Raw genomic sequence first — 21003 nt, 5'->3', positions numbered from 1 at the left:
GTGTCTGTAGCTCTGCGGACACGCGTGGGGCCCCTGCCCCGGCCTCCGGCTTGGAGCCGAGGAGCATCACGGCTGGTGCTGCTGCCCTCACCCAGGTAGGGTTGACACACAGATGGCCCACCAAGCCGCCCAGTTCCTGGAGTCAGTCCAGGGCCTGCTGGAGCCTAGACCCCTGCTTTGTTAGCCTCAGGCTATGCCTGTTAGCCGGCTTTGCCTGCTAGAGCTCTGGCGTCCTGTAGCGACCCGGGCAAAAAAACCTCCTGGCTGGGTTGGCACCCCGATAGCCCTCGAACAGCCCAGGGTTATGTTTGTGTACCTTAGTCTGTCCGATGGCGGGAGGCAGAGTTCTGAAGATGCTTACCTTTTCTTTTTTCTTTTCTTTTCTTTCTTTTTGTTTTTTCTTTTTTGAGACAGGTTTCCCTGTGTAGCCCTGGCTGTCCTGGAACTCACTCTGTAGACCAGGCTGGCCTCAAACTCAGAAATCTGCCTGCCTCTGCCTCCCAAGTGCTGGGATTAAAGGCCTGCGCCACGACCGCCCAGCTTAGCTTTTTTTTTAAGCAGGATCTGTAGTTTGCTTTGCTCTGTAGCCCTCTTGGAGGCCTGGAACTGCGATCCTCTTGCTGTCTGAATAGCTGAGTCTGTGGACCTTGTGCCACAGGCCAGCTTTTATCTGTCCTTAAGATTTCTGTCGGTTGATGCAGATTGGATTTGTTTTCATCTTATTTTCATTTTAAGAAAGATTTGTTTATTATATACAACTACATATAATACGCACACTGTGGCTGTCTACAGACAAACTAGAAGGCCTTGGATACCATTACAGGTGGTTGTGAGCCACTGTGTGGTTGCTGGCAATTGAACTCAGGACCTGGAAGAGCAGTGAGTGCTCTTAACTGCTGAGCCTTCTCTCCAGCGCCTTATTTGCAGTTTTAATTTGTGAAGTGTTTCATCAGACTGAAGAACTGAGAGTAGGCAATCCATACTTTGCCAATTTTCCCTGTCATTGTACAGTCAATTCATTTTTATTTTTGAGATAGTGTAGCTTTATTGGCATTGTTAGTGCATATTACTAACTCCCATCACTGTCCACCTGTTAAATATACATCTGTTGAGTGCTAAGGCTCAATATGGTCATATAGTTCAGTGGTCTTATGCATACTTGAGGCCCTAGGTCAGCCTCTTACTGTGCTAAATTAAATAAATTAATGAATGAATAAAGTACATCAGTTCATAGCTGCTGAGCTAAATTTTGTGGAAAAAAAATTACATGTTTTTTCTGTCCCAGGACCATACTTACAAGATATACATTTGTCAGCTGCTGTTGAAAAATACTTCCAGTAGCAGGGCTTGGTGTTGAACACCTTTAATCCCGGCCCTCAGGAAGCAGGCTAGCTATAGCTACACAGAGAAATCTGGAAAAATATTTCTCTGCAGTCCCGCTTATAATAAATCATTAGGTAAAGTAGGACTTTATATATGGCTTTCCAAGTTGCTTATTTGCCTTTTGAAAGATAAACATTTTTAAATTTTTTGAGACAAAGTTTCATAGGTAAGGCTGGCCTTGAACTTACTGGTTTGTTTCAGCTTCCTGAGTGCTAGAATTACAGGTATGTGCCACCATGTCCAGTATTTATTAGTACTTTCCATGATAGATCTTTTCCTGCTTAGTTGATATAAAAAGTTACTAGAATTATTATAAATTCAGTAGTAAGAGATGTTATAAATCCTGACTAATAAGTTCTGGGCTCTTAGATTGTAATATTAAATTTCCATGTATTAAATATAATACATTGTTCTATACTTGGAATTTTTATTTCTAGTTACAGAAAATAAAATTTATGCAAATAAACAAACCAGATGTGGTAATACATGCTTACGGTCCCAGCACCAAGAAGGGTAGAATAGGAACAGTTCAGGGTTGATGCCAGCCTGGACCATAAAGCAATCTGTGTCTCAAGAAAGAAAGAAACAAATCTGAGACCTAATATCTAATATGTTTAAATTAATAATTTTTTTCCAAAAATTCTAAATAGCAGTACATGTAAAGAATTATGCTAAAAATAAATTCCTTCTTTATTAGAAGTTTTCAACTAGCATTTGAAGAGCCAAAAGAGCCAGGAGCACAAAAGAGCCAGGCCATTTTAATAATTGAATGAGTATTTCAACATTTACTTTGATCATTATTGCTTCTTACTTAAACTTTTTAAGTGCATAAAAGGAAGTATACTTGTCAAACTTTTTTGTACCCTATATAGCCTAATGCAGATGTCATTCTCTTTATGCAAACACTGCATTGGAACTTTAAAGAGTTATGTTTGAATAAATTCCACTGCAGCAGTAGAATGCTTTTATAGCATGGTCAAGGCCACATCTTGGTCTTCCTTCTTCTTGAACTTCATATGGTCTGTGAATTATATCTTGGGTATTCTGAGCTTTTGGGCTAATATCCACTTATCAATAAGTGCATACTGCGTGTTTTAGGACTGGGTTACCTCACTCAGATGATATTTCCTAGTTCCCTTCATTTGCCTAAGAATTTCATGAAGTCATTGTTATTAATAGCTGAGTAGTACTCCATTGTGTAAGCATACTACATTTTCTGTATCCATTCCTCTGTTGAGGGACACCTGGGTTCTTTCCAGAACTTCTAGCTATTATAAATAAGGCTACTGTGAACATAGTGGAGCATGTATCATTGTTACATGTTGGAGCATCTTTTGGGTATATGCCCAGGAGTGGTATAGCTAGGTCCTCAGGTAGTACTAGTCCAATTTTTTGAGGAACCACAAGACTTGATTTCCACAGTGGTGTATCAGCTTGCAATCCCACTAACAATGAAGGAGTGTTGCTCTTTCTCCACATCCTCTCCAGCATCTGCTGTCCCCTGAATTTTTCATCTTAGTCATTCTGACTGGTGTGATGTGGAATCTCAGAGTTGTTTTGATTTGCATTTCCATGATGACTAAGGGTGTTGAACATTTCTTTAGGTGCCTTTTGGCCATTTGAAATTTCTCAGATGTAGAATTTATAAAGATTTTCCCAATCTGTTGGTTGCCTTTTTGTCCTACTGACAGTGTCCTTTGCCTTACAGAAACTTGGCAGGTTTTTGAGGTCCCATTTGTCAATTCTTGATCTTAGAGCATACACCATCGGAGTTCTGTTCAGGAAAATTTTCTCTGATGTGTTCAAGGCTCTTCCCCAATTTCTATTCCATTAGTTTCAGTGTATCTGGTTTTAATGTGGAGATCCTTGATACACCTGGACTTGAGCTTTGTACAAGGATATAAGAATGGTTCCATTTGAATTCTTCTGTGTACTAACCACCAGTTGAACCAGCACCATTTGTTTAAAAATGCCTTCTTTTTCAACTGGATGATTTTAGCTCATTTGTCAAAGATCGAATGACCAAAGGTGTGTGGGTTCATTTCTGGGTCGTCAGTTTCATTCCATTGATCTACCTGCCTTTCACTGTACCAATACCATGCAGTATTTTTGTTTTTTATTTTTTTATCACTATTGTTTTGTAGTACTGTTTGAGGTCTGGGATGGTGCTTCTCCCAGAAGTTCTTTTATTGTTGAGAATAGTTTTGTTTTTTTTTTTTTTTTGTTTTGTTTTGTTTTTAAGATTCATTTATTTATTATATGTAAGTACACTGTAGCTGTCTTCAGACACTCCAGAAGAGGGAGTCAGATCTCGTTATGGATGGTTGTGAGCCACCATGTGGTTGCTGGGATTTGAACTCAGGACCTTTGGAAGAGCAGTCAGTGCTCTTAACCACTGAGCCATCTCTCCAGCCCCTGAGAATAGGTTTTGCTATCCTGGATTCCAAATGAATTTTCAAATTGCTCTTTCTAACTATATGAGGAATTGAGTTGAAAAGGAATTGAGTTGATTTTGATGGGGATTGCATTGAATCTGTAGATTGTTTTCAGCAAGATGGCCATTTTTATTTTATTAATCCTGCAAATCCATGAGCATGGGAGATTTTTCCATCTTTCAAGATCTTCTTTGATTTCTTTTCTCTGGGACTTAAAGTTCTAGTCATACAGATCTTTCACTTGCTTGGTTAGAATTACAGCAACATTTTGATTTTAATATTTGTGACTATTGTGAAGGGTGTCATTTCACTAATTTCTTTCTCAGCCTGTTTATCCTTTGAGTAGAGGAAAGGTACTGATTTGTTTGAATTCACTTTATATCCAGCCACTTTGCTGAAGTTGTTTATCAGGAGTAGGAGATCTCTGGTTGAATTTTTGGGGTCACTTTAATATACTATCATATCATCTGCAAATAGCAATGTTTTGATTACTAAAAAGTCTTTAATTACTTTATTTCTTCCTTGACCAAGTTATTATTGAGTAGAGCATTGTTCAGCTTTCATAAGAATGTGGCCTTTTTGGGTGTTTTGTTTTGTTTTTTATATTGAAGAACAGCCTTAATCCCAGGTGATCTGATAGAATGCATGGGATTATTTCAATCTTCTTGTATCTGTTGAGGCCTGTTGTGTGGCTGATTATATGGTCAATTTTGGATAAGGTACCTTGAGTTGCTGAGAAAAAGGTATATTCTTTTGTTTTAGGATAAAATATTTTATAGATATCTGTTAAATCCATTTGGCTCATAACTTGTGTTAGTTTCACTGTGTGTCTGTTTAGTTTGTTTCCATGATGAGAGTGGGGTGTTGAAGTCTCCCACTATTATTATGTGAGGTGCAATGTGTGCTTTGAGCTTTAGTAAAGTTTCTTTTATGAATGTGGGTGCCCTTACATTTGGAGCATAGATGTTCAGAATTGACAGTTCATCTTGGTAGAATTTTCCTTTTAGTATGAAGTGTCCTTCCTTATCTTTTTTGATTACTTTAGATTAAAAGTTGATTTTATTCGATATTAGAATGGCTACACCAGCTTGTTCTTGTGACCATTTCCATTTGCTTGGAAAATTGTTTTCCAGACATTTACTTTGAGGTAGTGTCTGTGTCACTGTGGTGCATTTCCTGTATGCAGCAAAATACTTGGTTCTGTTTACATATCCAGTTTGTTAGTCTGTGTCTTTTTATTTGAGAATTGAGTTCATTGATATTAATAGATATTAAGGAAGAGTGATTGTTGCTTCCTGATATTTTTGTTATTAGAGGTAGAGTTATGTTTGTGTGGCTATCTTGTTTTGGGTTTGTTGAAATATGATTACTTTCTTGCTTTTTCTAGGGTGTAGTTTCCATCCTTGTGTTGGAGTTTTCTGTCTATTATTCTTTGTAAAGCTGTTATTTGTGGAAAGATATTGTGTAAATTTGGTTTTGTCACGAAATATCTTGGTATCTCCATCTATGGTACTTGAGAGTTTTGCTGGGTTAGTAACCTGGACAGGGATTTGTGTTCTCTTAGGATCTGTATGACATCTGCCCAGGAGCTTCAGGTTTTTAGAGTCACTAGTGAGAAGTCTGGTGTAATTCTGATAGGTCTGCCTTTATATGTTACTTTACCTTTTTCTCTTACTGCTTTTAATATTCTTTCTTTGTTTAGTGCATTTGGTGTTTTGATTGTTATGTGACAGGAGGAATTTCTTTTCTGATCTAATCTATTTGGAGTCCTGTAGGCTTCTTGTATGTACATGGGCTTCTCTTTATTTAGGTTTGGGAAGTTTTCTTCTATAAGTTTGTTGAAGATATTTACTGGCCCTTTAAGTTGGGAATCTTTGCTCTCTTCTATACCTACAATTCTTAGGGTTGGTCTTCTCATTCTGTCCTGGATTTCCTGGATGTTTTGGGTTGGTAGCTTTTTGCATTTTGCATTTTCTTTGACTGTTGTGTCAATGTTTTCTCTGGTATTTTCTTCCCCTGAGATTCTTCTATCTCTTGTATTCTATTGGTGAAGCTTGCACCTGTGACTCCTCATCTCCTTCTTAGGGTTTCTATCTCCAGGAGAGGTTGTCTCCCTTTGTGATTTCTTTATTGTTTCTATTTCCACTTTTAGATCCTGGATGCTTTTGTATACCTGTTTGGTTGTGTTTTGGTTGGGTATACTTCTTTAAGGGCTTCTCCCTGTTTACCTGTGTTCTCCTGTATTCCTTTGAGAGAGTTATTTATGTCCCTCTTAAAGTCCTCTATCATCTTTATGAGGTGTGATTTTTAAATCCAAATCTTGCTTTTCCAGTATATTGGGGTATCCAGGACTTGCTGTGTTGGGAGAACTGGAGCCTCTGCTCTTAGGGGAGACCAGCTTTCTCTGGGATGTGCATGAGGAGAGCTGTGTCACGGGGTTAGCTCTGGGGTGCTGATGGAGACAGGAAGGATCCTGTCCCTGGTTGCTCTGTGGTTCCTGTGCCCTGTGTGTTCCTGGTTGGTCCCTCTTTGGCTAGTTATTGGAACAAAGTGGTGGTCTCACCTGTGAACTTAGGAGTGGCAACACTCCTGGGAGACCAGCTCTCTCTGGGTAGGATTTGGGTATGGAAGAGTTGAGGGACAGCCTTAGCTTCAGGGTTGCCTTTTTTTTTTCAATAAGCACTTTTAAATGCCAAACTGCTCTTCTCTTGAAAAATGATGAAAATTGTAATTTAATAAAAATATGAAACATCAATCTGGTTTCTGAGCTATATATTTTCTAGTGTTCTTAAGAAGCAATTAAGCCTTTTAATGGTATAATGTTGTTAAAGGAACCAAACTGATAAAAGTTAATTTCATTACAGGTTTCTCTGGACTCCTGAAGTTCTGTCTGGAAATTTGTGTTGATTGAATTTTCTATAAAAAGAATTTTGGTGCCATTGTCCTATCAAGATGATTGATAGGACCTTTGAAAGGTGCAGGAATTCATTTGTCTTCTGAGACATTGCAATGCAGTCTGCTTCAAAATGCAGTCTTTCTTGAAAGCCTCCCTTCAGACACACTTATTCCTGTGAAAGATTTGGTGAAATATCAGAAGTCCTCTTCAAAATGGAACAGTCATAAAAAGAATCAGTTATTAGAAATAATAACTTCTAACAATAAAAATATATTTCACTCCACCATGCTAACAGAGGCTTGCCCTTCAAACAGCTCTCTTGATATCAGTGTTAGAATGTGCAACATGGATAGATTAAGAAATGAAATGACTTATGAATCACCTGGAAAAATATTTCAGAGAATGAAAGAGAAAGTACGGCATGACAAACAAGATAAACCATCAAGGAACAGTAGCATGATGGGATCACCAAAATGGGACCATAAAGTCCTTCCTCCTGACAGACACAAGAAAACTCTGTTGCAAGATACCTATATCTGTGAGGAAAAAGAAAATTCATTCCAATCCAATAACCCTTCATTGGGAGGTTAGTTTGATTACATAAGGTTTTAAAATGTCTTTTTAACTGTTTAATGTGGCAGTTTTAATATCTTGGTTATAATAATGATCAGAGTACCAAAATATCTTCTCACATTCCAGTGAAAGTAATTTTTATGCTGTGAGCTGCCACGTGAGTGCTGGGATTTGAACCTGGATCCTCTGGAAAAGCAGTCAGTGCCTTCAACCACTGAGCTATCTCTCCAACTAACCCAGTTCCCTTCCCTCCTTGTCTTCCCAACCCTCCCTCCCCCCCCCCCCCCCCCCCCCCCCCCGTAGGGTTTCTCTGTGTAGCCCTGGCTGTCCTGGAACTTCAGGCTGGCTTCCAGCTCACAGAGATCTGCCTGCCTTGTCTCCCGAGTGCTGTGATTAAATCCAGCTAAAAGGACATTTTTATGTCACTGTTATTTATTATGAAAGCATACTATACTGGTCTGAAGACCTTCCCCTCTCTGTTTCTAAAGTGTCAACCTACAAGTTCCTCTATAATCATCAAGCATTTCCAAGTGTCTTTTTTTGTTTTTGTTAGTTTCTTTGTTTTTTTTCGAGACAGGGTTTCTCTGTATAGCCTTGGCTGTCCTGGAACTCACTCTGTAGTCCAGGCTAGCCTCAAACTCAGAAATCTGCCTGCCTCTGCCTCCCAAGTGCTGGGATTACAGGCATGCACCCCTGCTGCCCGGCTCCAAGTAAGTGTCTTAGTAACTGTTCTTATGCTGTGAAATGACACCATGATCAAGGCAACTCTTACAAAAGAAAGCATGTAATTGGGAGTTTGCTTATAGTTCAGAGGCTTAGTCCATTATCACCATGGTGGGGAAGCATAGCGACATTCAGGACGGCTCTGAAGCAGTAGCTAAGATCTACATCCTGATGCACAGGCAGAGAGAGAGGAAAGATACAGAAACAGACAGAGACAGACTGTGCTTGGCATAGGCTTTGAAACCTTTTAGCCCACCCCTAGGGATACAGTTCCTCCAACTAGGCCATACCTTTTCAAGTTTCAAATAGTTCTGCTCCCTGATGACTTAAGGATTCAAATATGTGAGCTTATGGGTGTAGGAGGGGGGTGTCATTCACATTCAAATCACCACACTCAGCAAACAAAAGATTCAACACCAGCAAGAAAAAAAGCAGAAAATTACAACTTAAGTTATGTTAGACTCGTGTGTGTTGTTGGTTTGTTATATGTTTGCAGTTGACATTATTTTGCCAGTTACTTCAAAGTATTCTTAAATTCTAGGTAGTTTTCAGTGGACAATAAGAACTAACTTTGCTCCTGGAGTTATAAAAATAGGTGTGGTGAAGCATGACTTTAATCTCATCAGGAGGCAGAGGTAGGTTTGATGCTAGCCTAGTCTACATAGTGAGTTCCAGGATAAACCAAGGCTATATAGAATGATTGTTTTAAAACAAAAGAACAAACCTAGAGACATTTAAATTGAAGTTGAGGGCGACTATTCTTAATGTGATATCTTTTTAATATAAGCAGTTTAAAACTCTTTATTTCCATAGAACCATTCTATAATTTTTTTTGTTGTTGTTGTTGTTGTTTTATTTTTGGCAGATCCTCCAGTTCTGAACCAAGAAGAAAAAAGGGTTTCAATTTCATGCATTTCAAGTAAGGCATTAACTAGAGCCCAGTTTAACAGGCAAGATCTTTATTCAAAAGAGAATCCTGTTAAAACTACTGTGTCCAAAAAGAACACATTTGTTTTGGAAGGCATTAATTCTACTTATGAAAAGATCGAAAATAGTGATGTTGACAGCATTTGTGTTCCTATTGAGAATCATAGCCAGTCTATTACTGCTTATAATGATGTGACAACAGAAAGGACTGTGAATGAGGATATTACAGAACAAAATGAAGAAACGATGTCTAGGAGGACCTTTCTTCAAGATCCCATGAAGAATACATCTAAAATGACATGTTCAAGTCCAAGACTTTATTTAACACTATCTGGCCAGTCTCAAAAACAACTTACAGAGCTTGAAACTATTGCACGTGAAGTAAAAAAATATCAGGTAGGGGAGACATTTAAGTCAAGTATTTATTCCTGTGTCTTGGTTCCTCAGAGGCTTAGACTCTCTTTATGCTTTATTTCTTGTTTTATTATTGACAGCAGCCACTATAAGCCTTGAAAGATAGGTGGACTGAGAGTCAGGGGACTCAGTTGTTAGTTCTCTATTACTAGTTGGAAACCTCACTCACCCCTGGGAGAGGCAAACACTGACATTACTCCTACTTTTATTCTGACTTTTGAGGAATTATTAACATTTGAAATAGAAAGGAACAACTGAAGAGTTGAGACTTTTCTTGATAAAAGTTGTATATAAGATGAACAGTAAAGTACTTTAAAGAATCAAACTATGTTGCATTGAGGTACATTTTTGAAGGAAATGTATTAATCAGTTCAAGAAGAAATATAAGCATGTATGAAACTTAGGCTTGATCTTACAGGACTAAACAAAGAAAAAAGACAATGTGAAATGTCTAACTGTTAAAAGTATGTCCATTAAGCTTTAAGTAGGTGTCAGTGAGTATCCAATTGAGATAGTATGTATTTCTATCTTAGTTTTAGAAATGAAGTGGTTGCAATTTTATAATCTCAGTTATTTGCTACAAATTATCATTTACAAATATTTAATGTTTGACATAATGATAAAAACTTTGGATATTGATTTAAATGTACAAAGTTTGAATAAAATTGTTCTAAGATTTTCTAGTACTTCTTTGTCTCTACCATGCCTTTTTATACCAGTTACCATAAGAACTGTAAGACGTCTAGGACTCAAATCCATATTCTGATATTCTGTACAGTCCACAACTCTGACCTAGTCTCTTACTCATCCTCATTTCTTCATTATATTGCCCCATCTTCAACTTGAGATATTATCAGTATCATGCCATCTATGTCCTTGACTTGCTCTAACTGAAATGGGCTTTCTACAACAACCTCTTTGCTTTCTTTTTCTTTACCCTCTACTCTTTAGCCTTATTGTACGTTATTATTGCTAGCACAAGGACCAGAATCTTAGTGCAGAAACATCTCTGTTACAGTCTTACTCTCATTACCCCTTTCCTAATCCCTTTTTCTTAAAGATTTATTTATTTATTTATTTATTTATTTATTTATTTATTTATTTATTTATGATATGTTAGTACACTGTAGCTGTCTTCAGAAACTCCAGAAGAGGGAGTCAGATCTTGTTAAGGATGGTTGTAAGCCACTAGCTGGGATTTGAACTCAGGACCTTCAGAAGAGCAGTCAGTGCTCTTAACTGCAGATCCATCTCTCCAGTCCGCCCCTTTACTAATCTTTTTACTTCCTGATCAATATTTTCACATCACTAAGATAATCTCTACTTCATGCCATATTCATGACCTTCATTACATTTTCATCCCATGCATGTTTCCATTGATTGGTTATGACCATTATAGGAATCTCTAAACTTACTCTTTATATTCATACCTGCTTACCCCAGGGTTTCTCTGTGTAGCCCTGACTGTCCTAGAACTCACTCTGTAGACCAGGCTGACCTCGAACTTGGAAATCCGCCTGCCTCTGCCTCCCAAGCGCTGGGATTAAAGGTGTGCGCCACCACTGCCCAGCATCTAATTGTGCTTTTTATGCTACCTATATAGGGCTGGCTTGTACTTCATTTTATTCAGTTTATTTCTCTAAGACCTTTCTTAACTCTCTGTCTTAAAGCATCCTTGTGTGTTTTTATTTATCCACTGTACCTCTATTTGTTTGGGTACCACCCCCTTCCCTCTGACTTCCACTTCCTTCCAGTTTGTGCTCACACACAGGCAATGCTGAATCTGTAAAGGAGGCATCTTATTTCTTGTCGAATCTCCAATGTCTATAACAGTGTGCCTGTAGCTCAAATGTTGTATGACAGCATATTTTAAATAAGCAATAGAGCACATGTTTCTAGAATCTGAATTTTATTTGTAATCCATATATTACCAGAAAGTTATTTAGATATATTTTACAATTTATTTTTGTGTAAAATGGAGATGGGACTTGCCTCCTAGAGTGGTAAAGATAACATGAACTAGTGAATCTAAGGTACCTGTATATCTAAATGTGAAGAAATAGTATTCCTACTCTCCTACTCTTCTAGTCATTTTTTTCAGTTCTAGGAATCCAGCTCAGGGATTTGTGCTATACCATTGAGTTAAATCTCCAGATATCTATATATTTATATAAAAGGGTAATTAAGAAATGCAATACCAAAGACAGTCCTCCCAGTTTAGCATCTTAGTTCAGTTTAAAGTTTCTGAGAAATTTGTCTTTATATAAAAATGTATATTTTTTTTTCTTGCCTCAAGTTCATTTGTAAAAACAACATAGGGCACTGGTCATCTGCAAATAGTGTGTGGGTAGGTGTGTCACAGCAGTCCATCTGTCTTCACACTGGCAGTAACATTTTCTATGGGGACTTCACAGGGGCCTGGGCACCTTTGGGAGCCTGAGTTGGAACTGAAGCCTGGGCCTTAGCTGAGCTGTGGCCTCTGCTTTGAATTGAACTTTGGCCTTCTGCTTGCAGAGCCTATGCCCCTTGGCCATGTAGCTTTGAATCCACTTCCCAAGCTTGGGCTGAGTAATGAAAGCCAAAAGGCTGAGTGTGGGGGTGGGGGTGTCCTTTGGCACCTTGGGCTTGATGGCCTGAGGCTTTACAAGGGCCTTGATGGCCTCTGCGCATGGACTCGTTGTGTGTGCATAGTTGGCCTGCATCTTCTTCAGGCCTTTTTGTTATGCTTCTTGGCAAAGCTCCGTTCCTCGGGAATTTGGGGTCAACCCCCTTATGAGATTTGTGTCTTTGTGACTGCGGTTTCTTGATTCCATTTCTGTTCCATTTGCAAGATTGGTTGTGTGTGGTGTGGTTTTTGGACTTGGCCATGTCTGCATGGTAACCTTTGGCTGCTGCAGAGCCTGGGACCAGAAGAGCAAATGTAGACTTTTATTTAAAGTGAATGGTCACTCATTAGTTATATTAATTTTAACTTTAGTTCTACTTAGAAACAATTTGATCTCAAATTGCTATGAACTATAAATGTTCTTACTATCAATGTTCATACAAAATTTTACATTTTAAAGGCATTTTACTTACACTAAAGTCATTTTCTGAGCTATTCAAGTATTTACATGGGAATAGAATTGAATTTTTATTTTGACCTTTATGGAAACAGAAAGTGTCATTCAAACTCAGCTTAACAAAAATATATTTTTCAGAGACAAGATATATGATACATTTAGCATTTTCATCCCTATAAGTTGCTGTGTTTTCTGTAAAATTTGGTGGTTCAATGTGTATGTTAGGATTCTCCTCCTCCTTTTGGCTAAGCCATTTTTTGAGTATTTAAAATGTATATCCTTGTATTTTAGGCAAACCATTTAGTACAACCTCAGTCGAGTCTATATTTCTTCTTTCTTTCAATACTGTAGTTTTAACAATTGGTGCTTTCGATGGGCTGACTTCTATATAGATGGCTACTTAGAAATCACTAAGGTTACATAGGGCTTTTATTGTAATTCACATTTTCTAAAGCTAAATGCTAACTATAATGGTATGTGCAAGTAATACAAATATGTTTTTTTTTAATGCTTGATTAGGTAGTCCAGCTACAGGAATGGATGATTAAAGTCAACAGTAATAACACTGCTATATGTATACAAGGAAAGCTGGTGTAAGTATAACTTTTAAATGTTCTTTTAATAGCAATTAAGTTGTTGGTATATAACTGATGGGTGACAAACAGCATCTTCCGACAAAACATGTTCTTATGAGGTTATAAACTGTAGGCAAAAGTAAAACATGACATCAATGCCTTGCTAAAATTATTTGATGTAAATTACTGATCCATGAAAAGATGATAATTATTTAAAGTTCCAAGGCAGTTACATGTTAATTGACACTTTGGTTCTCAGAAGTGAAAGCAATTGTCAGACAGTAGACTTTTTATCTCTAGTACTCTGCTCTTTGGAGAACAAGCTTCTCCATAGTAAATAACTTGTGCTGACACAAGGTTAGTTATCACTGCTTCAAGGATGGACTGAAGTCTCCTGGTCTTCTCTATTTTATAGCCTTCTCCCCCTTCTCATGTCTAAGATGCAGCAGGGGCTGCCTTTGCAGGAGTCCCGCTAATACTGCTTGCTACCAATGCTGCTTGAACAAGTTACTTCTACACTATGAGTACAATGAAGATAATAATATTATTAATAATATGGGAAGGCTTTTCTTGTTTTGAGAGCGAATCATGTTGCCCAGGCTAGCCTTGGGTACTATAAGTACAACATGTACGTGAAGATGACTTTTAATTCATGCTGAGTGCTCAGCTTTGCTGTAGGTAAAGAATTAAGTGAATGAATATTTGCAGTATTAAAGACCATGCCTTTTAGAGTATTATTTAAATGTTAAATGAAACTGTGGGCTGTGGTAGCTCAGGCCTTTAAGCCCTAACACTCCTGTGGCAGAAGCGGGTGAATCTCTCTGGGTTTGGAGCCAGCTTGATCTACAAAGTTCAGGACAGAAGGGGCTATGTAGAGAGACCATATCTCTACAACCCCTAAACCAGAAAACAACCCCCCCCAAAAAAAAACAACAACAACAAAACTAATATTTCCACCCAAACCACATAAAGAAAAACAAAGAATCAAAGTTAAGTACCAAGGTATAGTATCAGTTCACTATCCCATTTGATTTCACTGAGAGCACTTCTTTAGAGCTTGAATGTGTTTATTATCTATATGAAAAATTCTCAGCCCTTATCTACTAGTTTTATTAAAGATGAATGAAGAATAGATTTCTGGGTCAGTGATTTGCTACTTTTTTTTTCATAACTACACCCTCTTTACAAAATAGAAGGTAAAAACATTTGCCTGTTTTAAAAAGATGAAAAAAACCTTTAAAATGTTACAGATCTACTTGACATTTTTGGACATGAAGCAGGATGGAGGGAGTTGGGTGCACAGTCAATCTATAATCTCAGGTAGCTGGACAATGTAAAATTCCAAGGCTATCTTGGACATATGTAAGACCCAGCAGCCAGCAAGACAGCTCGAAGGGCAGTGCTTGCTGCAAGGCTGTGCAGCCTTAGTTTGATCCCCAGCTCCCATATGGTGATAGTAAAGAACTGATTGCCAGAAGCTGTTTCTGGCTGTATATGAAATCCATGGTACACACACACACAATATGTATGTAGGAAAAGATCCCAGCAAGAGACCATCAGCATATATAAAACTAACATTTCTACAAAAAGCCAACAAAAATCTTTGAAGGCTTAGAACAATTAAGCTGAAATGTCAGATGTGGCCAGCAGCAAATGTTTGTTGACTGATTTTCTTTCCTTGCTAGTGCTGTATCTTATATCATGTATATAGATTGATTGACCACAGTATAGTTGGCATAGACTCTGAGGATCACATTAGCCAAGCAGTTGAATTCTGGACTGGTTAGTCCTCAGGTGTTTTGTAGTTAGATTAATAATTATTAATAATTATTGTTGTGGTAGGTAAGAGTACAAAATGAATATATCCTTTTTGGAGTGGAGGGTGACATCAAGACTGCACCTCACTGTGAAGCCCTAATTGGCATGGAACTTAGTATATAGAACAAGCAGGTCTCAAACCTAAGTATACAAGGCATTAAGATCATATATACCTAGCATGAAATCAGTACTTCATTGTAAGTTTGTATACTTCTCTATGTATATACAGTTCCTGGAATGTGTAAATATTTGACCTTACTAAACTCATTCTTTTTTCCCTAGAAATATGACTGATGTTTATTGGCATAGTAATGTAATTGTAGAGCGGGTTAAACACAATAAACTTAGGACCTTATCAGGCACCATTTATATTTTAAAAGGATTGATAGACCGGGTTTCCATGAAAGAAGCAGGTAAATGGGTATCATTAGTTAAATCTTTCCATAGTCTCTCCTCTTTCCTAAATAAATCCCCGGATTATAAATTGACCCTACCACTTGTCCTGCCCCTCACAATCACAAATTTTATTACTCTTTCCAGTATATGCTTAGTACTGACTCTTCATTGATATTCAACTTTGCTCATCTTATTTCACAAATAAACCAGTTGTCTGTCACAAGGCTTTTCATTTTCTTATTTCTAATATTTGGATTCTTCTTTACCACATGATTCCTTCCCTCCGGTTCCCATAATCTGGCTTTCTATTTCAGTAGAATTTCCCTGACTACCCACTTTTGGAATTGTTGTCTTCTCCTTTTCTCCCATGAATATGTTTAACTACTTTTTCTGTGATAGCAGTCTAGCAAAGAATTTTACTTTCTGGGTTTGCTTTTTCTCTTATACACTAGAAATCTAGTGTGTGATGATGAGGATTTCTATTCCCTAACTAATGGGTTCTCCGTACCCCAGCAGTACTTAGCATATAATAAGTCAGAAGTACATATGTCTTCACTGACAGTGAGTTAGAGAGACCTCTTTAAAAGTCTAGGTTTTTGGATAATTTCATTCTTCTATTTTTTAAATTAAAATAACTTTGTATTTATTTTGCTCACTGTTAAATAGGATTTCCCCATTACCTCACATGGAAATTTATGTTTGGATTCCCCCAAAATTGGAAGGAACACATTGATAATTTTCTAGAACAATTAAGGTAAACTGTCTAATTTTTTAAAAATCAGTTTTATCAAAGTATGAGTTATGATGCTTAAAATGTACTCATTTTAGATACAAAATACAATGTGCTTTTTCTGATGCTTACATGACCAGTGTGGTGTGGTTGTCAGTTTGCTGGGGTTAGTGTTTCTGTTATACTTTTGAAGATTTGTGTGATCTCAGGAGTTTTAGAAATAATAAACCTTTATTAGGATTTCTGTCATGTCGAATAAAAAATCAGATAAAATTGGAGACACATTTCTAAGGAGAATTTGTCAATTGCCTACCCTTTGGATGGTGTGTAGATGTTAAATATTAGACTGAACTTGATACATTTTCTCCTATAGTTTTCATTAGTTTTTGAGTACTGACCAGGTATTTAGCAAACACTGATAGAAAAATCTTATTAATTCTTGTTTTTCAGGAGCTAGTAGGAGATAGCTTTAAACTTGATCTGAGTACAGGTAACTTATAATAGGAATCGGGACTGTTGCTTCCAGTAAATTACCAGATGTTATTTTTCTGGACATGTTCCTTCTTTTCTCAATCATTTAACTGTCTTTTCAACAGAAAAGCAACTGTAGGTAGTGTAAATTGAATGAACACGGCTGTCTTTCAGTAAACCTTACTTACAAAGTAGACCACTTCCCAATAGTGCTTTTTAATCCTGCCCTCACATTTGCTAGGTAAGTACTTTATTTCAGGAAGTTCGTTGTCTGATAGTTTTCTAAATCAGATTACATAGTTTTGTTGGTTTGCTTTTTAAAAGTATTTGTTTTGAGAAGGGTTTCCAATAACCGGTTAACCTAAGTAGTCCAGTCTGGCCTTGAACTCTATGATTATCCTCTTTGTGGTTGAGATTTCCTTTCCTTTCCTTTCCTTTCCTTTCCTTTCCTTTCCTTTCCTTTCCTTTCCTTTCCTTTCCTTTCCTTTCCTTTCCTTTCCTTTCCTTTCCTTTCCTTTCCTTTCCTTCTTCCTTCTTCCTTCCTTCCTTCCTTCCTTTCTTCCTTTCTTTCTTTCTTTCTTTCTTTCTTTCTTTCTTTCTTTCTTTCTTTCTTTCTTTCTTTCTTTCTTTCTTTCTTTCCTTCCTTCCTTCCTTCCTTCCTTCCTTCCTTCCTTCCTTCCTTCCTTCCTTCCTTCCTTCCTTCCTTCTTTCTTTCTTTCTTTCTTTCTTTCTTTCTTTCTTTCTTTCTTTCTTTCTTTCTTTCCTTCTTTCCTTCTTTCCTTCTTTCCTTCTTTCCTTCTTTCTTTCTTAAGAACCAATATTGGAGAAAACAATAATACAATTGTTTTAGGGCTGGAGAAAAGAACAAGACTGGACAGAAAACTGCAAGATTCCAAGATAAACAGAAATCAATAAAAAACCATGCAGAAGATATACAAACAGATGTCCTCCAAAAGGCCAACATCACTTACGACCTTACTGATGATAGCTTGGGTATGTATGTTACTGCAGGGGTAGTCTCACATAAACTTAACACTGTTTATAGTCTGTGATGTGTGGTGTGGTGCTCTCGGACTATCTAGGACCTTAAAATTCCTTCTTTTTTATTCTAAAGTGACTGCATTGCAGACAGCTGCCCATTGTTTTTATTTCATGGAGTAAATCTTTAATCACAATCACAAACCCCTGATAAATATATTACTGAAAGGTTATATTTAGACTATCAGCAGTCTTGTAGTAGAGAAAAGTATCTATATTTGCTTCTATTTAGGACCTTGCAGATATACTTGAGTGGCAATAGCTATAAAGGTCAGTAGGACTGTTCTATGTCAGCTCTTTTTAACATAATCTACATCTCACGCTACCCCACTTTCACAATTAATGTATGAAGATGATAAAAGTTACTGAAATCCTTTGTGTACATTTCTTGGAATTTTACCTTGATTGTAGCTAAGCTGTGTGCAAATTTGTAAAATTTCTGAGAATTGCACATTGTTTTTGTTAAAGCTATGGCACCATGTTAGATGTAAATATACTACATCTCTCTTTAATGGTGTTATGTCATTTAAACTGCCTTTCTCCTTGAAATTTATATATATCTTTTTGATCAATGAAGGCAATAATTTAAAAGTGTAAATGATTGCAGAAATTTCACTTACCATAGCTTTAGTTCTTTCTCATTCCTTCTTTTTTATAAGAGTCATCAATTTTTCTTAAGTTTGGCCAGTTGCTTATAATCATTTCTAGAATATTTTGAATTTTCTAGAATCCTGGGGCTATTATTACTTGTTATTACCTCCACCCTACTGCCTTTTTTATTTCTAAATGAAAAATAACCCTGGGTAGCTCTTTTAGAAAGGTGATCTGACTTGTAACTATGATTATTGAAAATGTAGAAAACATGTGGCAAGTAGGCTGGAATACAAATTTAAAAGATTTAAAAGTTTGGGAAGCTAACTATGCATACCAAACCATTTTAAAGCATTGTTTATGAACATTCCTTCATGTTAAAATTTAGGGATGAATAAGTCTTGGCATCTCCCTTTAGTAAGTGTTGTTTAAGGGTACATACCATATTATAATTGTATCTAAGATGATACACTATATATCTTTTGTCTTTTACTTTTAGATATTAATTATTTTTTGAAGTTTTTGGCATTACATTATCACAAATTTTGATCAGTGATGCTTTAGTGATTATTTTTGTCATCATAAGTATATTATTATACTTTCTATGAAAATAACAAAAACCCCTGCTAGAAAGATGGCTCAGTGGCTAAGAGCATGGACTGCAATTGCTGAGAACCTGCTTTTGTTCAGTTCCTAGCACCCTTATTAAGTAGCTCACAGATGCCTGAGTCTCCAGCACCACCCTTTTCTGGCCTCTGAAGGCATTACATGTGCACAAATACACACACACACACACACACACACACACACACACACAAATACAAATAAAAGTTAAAGGAAAAAACAACCTTTAGCAATGCCTAACATTAATCAGTAAGGTTGTACAAATAACCTTATAAAATGCCAACCCATGATTCTTTAAAATAGCATGATTGTGTTTTAATTATCTAACATAATGTTTCATATTTACTGGTATAACCATTATATCATAGTATTGCAGATTAAAACTATCTCTGCTATGATATCAGATATTAGGAAGAATTTATTGGAATATCAGCTTCCTATATTATACAGTGATCTCCTGGATTAGGGCCATCCATATTGTGTCTTACAGTTCCTTTAGAAGAGTAATAAAATACCTTTAAGGCCAAGTATTCTGGCACATACTTGTAGTTCTAGCACTTAGGAGAATGAAGCAGGAATTACAATTTGGATTTTAAAGTCAGCCTGGTCTGTAGAATAAAACCCAATCTCAAAAAGCAATCGTAACAACTCAAAGTCCTTATACTTTCTATGAATTTTTTTAACCAATTTTTTTTAATTAGTGTTTGTGCATGTATGATGTCTGTGAGTGTGTGTACCCATTAACCACAGTGGTCCTATGGAAGAAAAGGTGAAAGAACATCACAAATAATGTAAAACATGATTTTGCTGAAAATAGTGTGGATTCAGATATACATTGATTATAAATTAGCTGAAACATAATTTCATATATATAATGATCTAAGAAATAATCACTAGCTTTCTATTCAGTTGATGTGCAGTTAGGTTGTATAGGATGTGTGAATTCATAAATTATACTCAACTATTCTGTTTTTAGATATAACAAGAGGTTCCATGTAGGTATAAACAATATGATTTTGATTTTTTGGATAATAAAAGTCATTTGAACTAAACCATACTTTGGGAGAGTAGCCTGTTGTACAAAAGTTATTTTATTATAATCAAATTACAATGAATATATGTGACATTCGTTAGACAGATTGTTTTTCTCGTAGTTCTTTAATGTGGAAAAGCCATGTATCTTTTTGCCCACCTTCTATTTTTCTCTTCTCCCTACCCCTCATTTCAAATTGTTTTTTATTCCTTTCTTTCTATGTCCCCCACCCCCCGTTTCTCTTCCTGAGATGGTCTCTATATTGTCAATACTCTTATCTTCTTTAGTGTCCAGGATGATGAGAATTCAGGCGTGGACCATCATACTCTGAGAAACAGCTTATCTTTTATGTAATTATTTAATGTACCATCTTTGAATTCACAGAAATGAAGAAAAATCAGAACAGTGGGTTGCCAGGAGCTGCAGGAATAAACACCAGATATAAAAACAGTTGTCGAAAGAAACCACAGGTAAGGCTCCTACAAAACCAAGTAAGTTATCCTACTTGCCTTAGGGTTTTCATTACTGTGAAGAGACACTGTGACCATGACAACTCATAAGTAAAAACATTTAAGTGTGTCTAGCTTACAGTATCAGGTTCAGTCCATTATCATGGTAGAAAGCATGGAATCATTTAGACAAACTTGGTGATGGAGAAGCCAAGACTTCTACATCTTTGTCTGAAGATAGTCAGGATACTGTCTTGTGCAGGCAGCAAGGTCAGGACTCTGTTTCACACTGGGTAGAACTTGAGAATAGAGCTCTCAAAAGTCACGCCCATAGTGACAACACTTCCTCCAACAAGGCCATACCTTCTAATAGTGCCATTTCCCATGGTACAAGCATATCCAAACTACCACATTCCATTTTCTGGCCTCTGTAGACTTGTTCAAACACATGAGTCTGTGGGGGGTGAGGAGGTTTATACCTAGCCATTGCATAATGCAAAATACATTTAAGCCAGATTCAAAAGTCTCAGTAATGTTTAAAATTCTAAAGTTCAAAATCTTATCTGAGATTCATGCAACCTCTTAACTGTAACCCTCTATAAAATCAAAATCAGAAAGCATATCACCTACAACATCGCAGGATATATACTACCATTCCAAAACATCATAGTGAGGAAATACTTGACCATAGCCAGACCAAAAATCAGTTGGGCAAATTCTTATCACTGCATCTCCATTTCTGATATCCAACTCGAGTCAGTTTTGTTGATTGCAGCACAATTCTTTCTCTTGGGCTAGTTCCACTCCCTATAATCAGATTTCCTAAGCAGGTATTCCATGGCTTTGGCATCTCTAACATCTTGGG

General features: G+C 36.9%; 1 protein-coding gene across 1 annotated transcript in view; it reads left to right on the top strand.

The window, feature by feature from the left end:
• Window positions 1–6777: 6777 nt before the first annotated feature.
• Window positions 6778–21003, top strand: part of LOC127686449 (mis18-binding protein 1-like) — a gene marked incomplete at its 5' end in the record, with an annotated part of 32795 nt that continues 18569 nt past the window's right edge. Inside the window, 6 exons of the mRNA XM_052184667.1 lie at window positions 6778–7300; window positions 8876–9333; window positions 12933–13006; window positions 15089–15219; window positions 15869–15956; window positions 17254–17396. Coding sequence (XP_052040627.1) covers window positions 6778–7300; window positions 8876–9333; window positions 12933–13006; window positions 15089–15219; window positions 15869–15956; window positions 17254–17396 — 1417 coding nt within the window. The remainder of the gene's footprint in view (window positions 7301–8875; window positions 9334–12932; window positions 13007–15088; window positions 15220–15868; window positions 15957–17253; window positions 17397–21003) is intronic.

Source organism: Apodemus sylvaticus, chromosome 5, assembly GCF_947179515.1.
Source record: "Apodemus sylvaticus chromosome 5, mApoSyl1.1, whole genome shotgun sequence".
In the NCBI taxonomy this organism is placed as follows: Eukaryota; Metazoa; Chordata; class Mammalia; order Rodentia; family Muridae; genus Apodemus; species Apodemus sylvaticus.
This window is presented reverse-complemented; position numbering and strand designations above follow the sequence as displayed.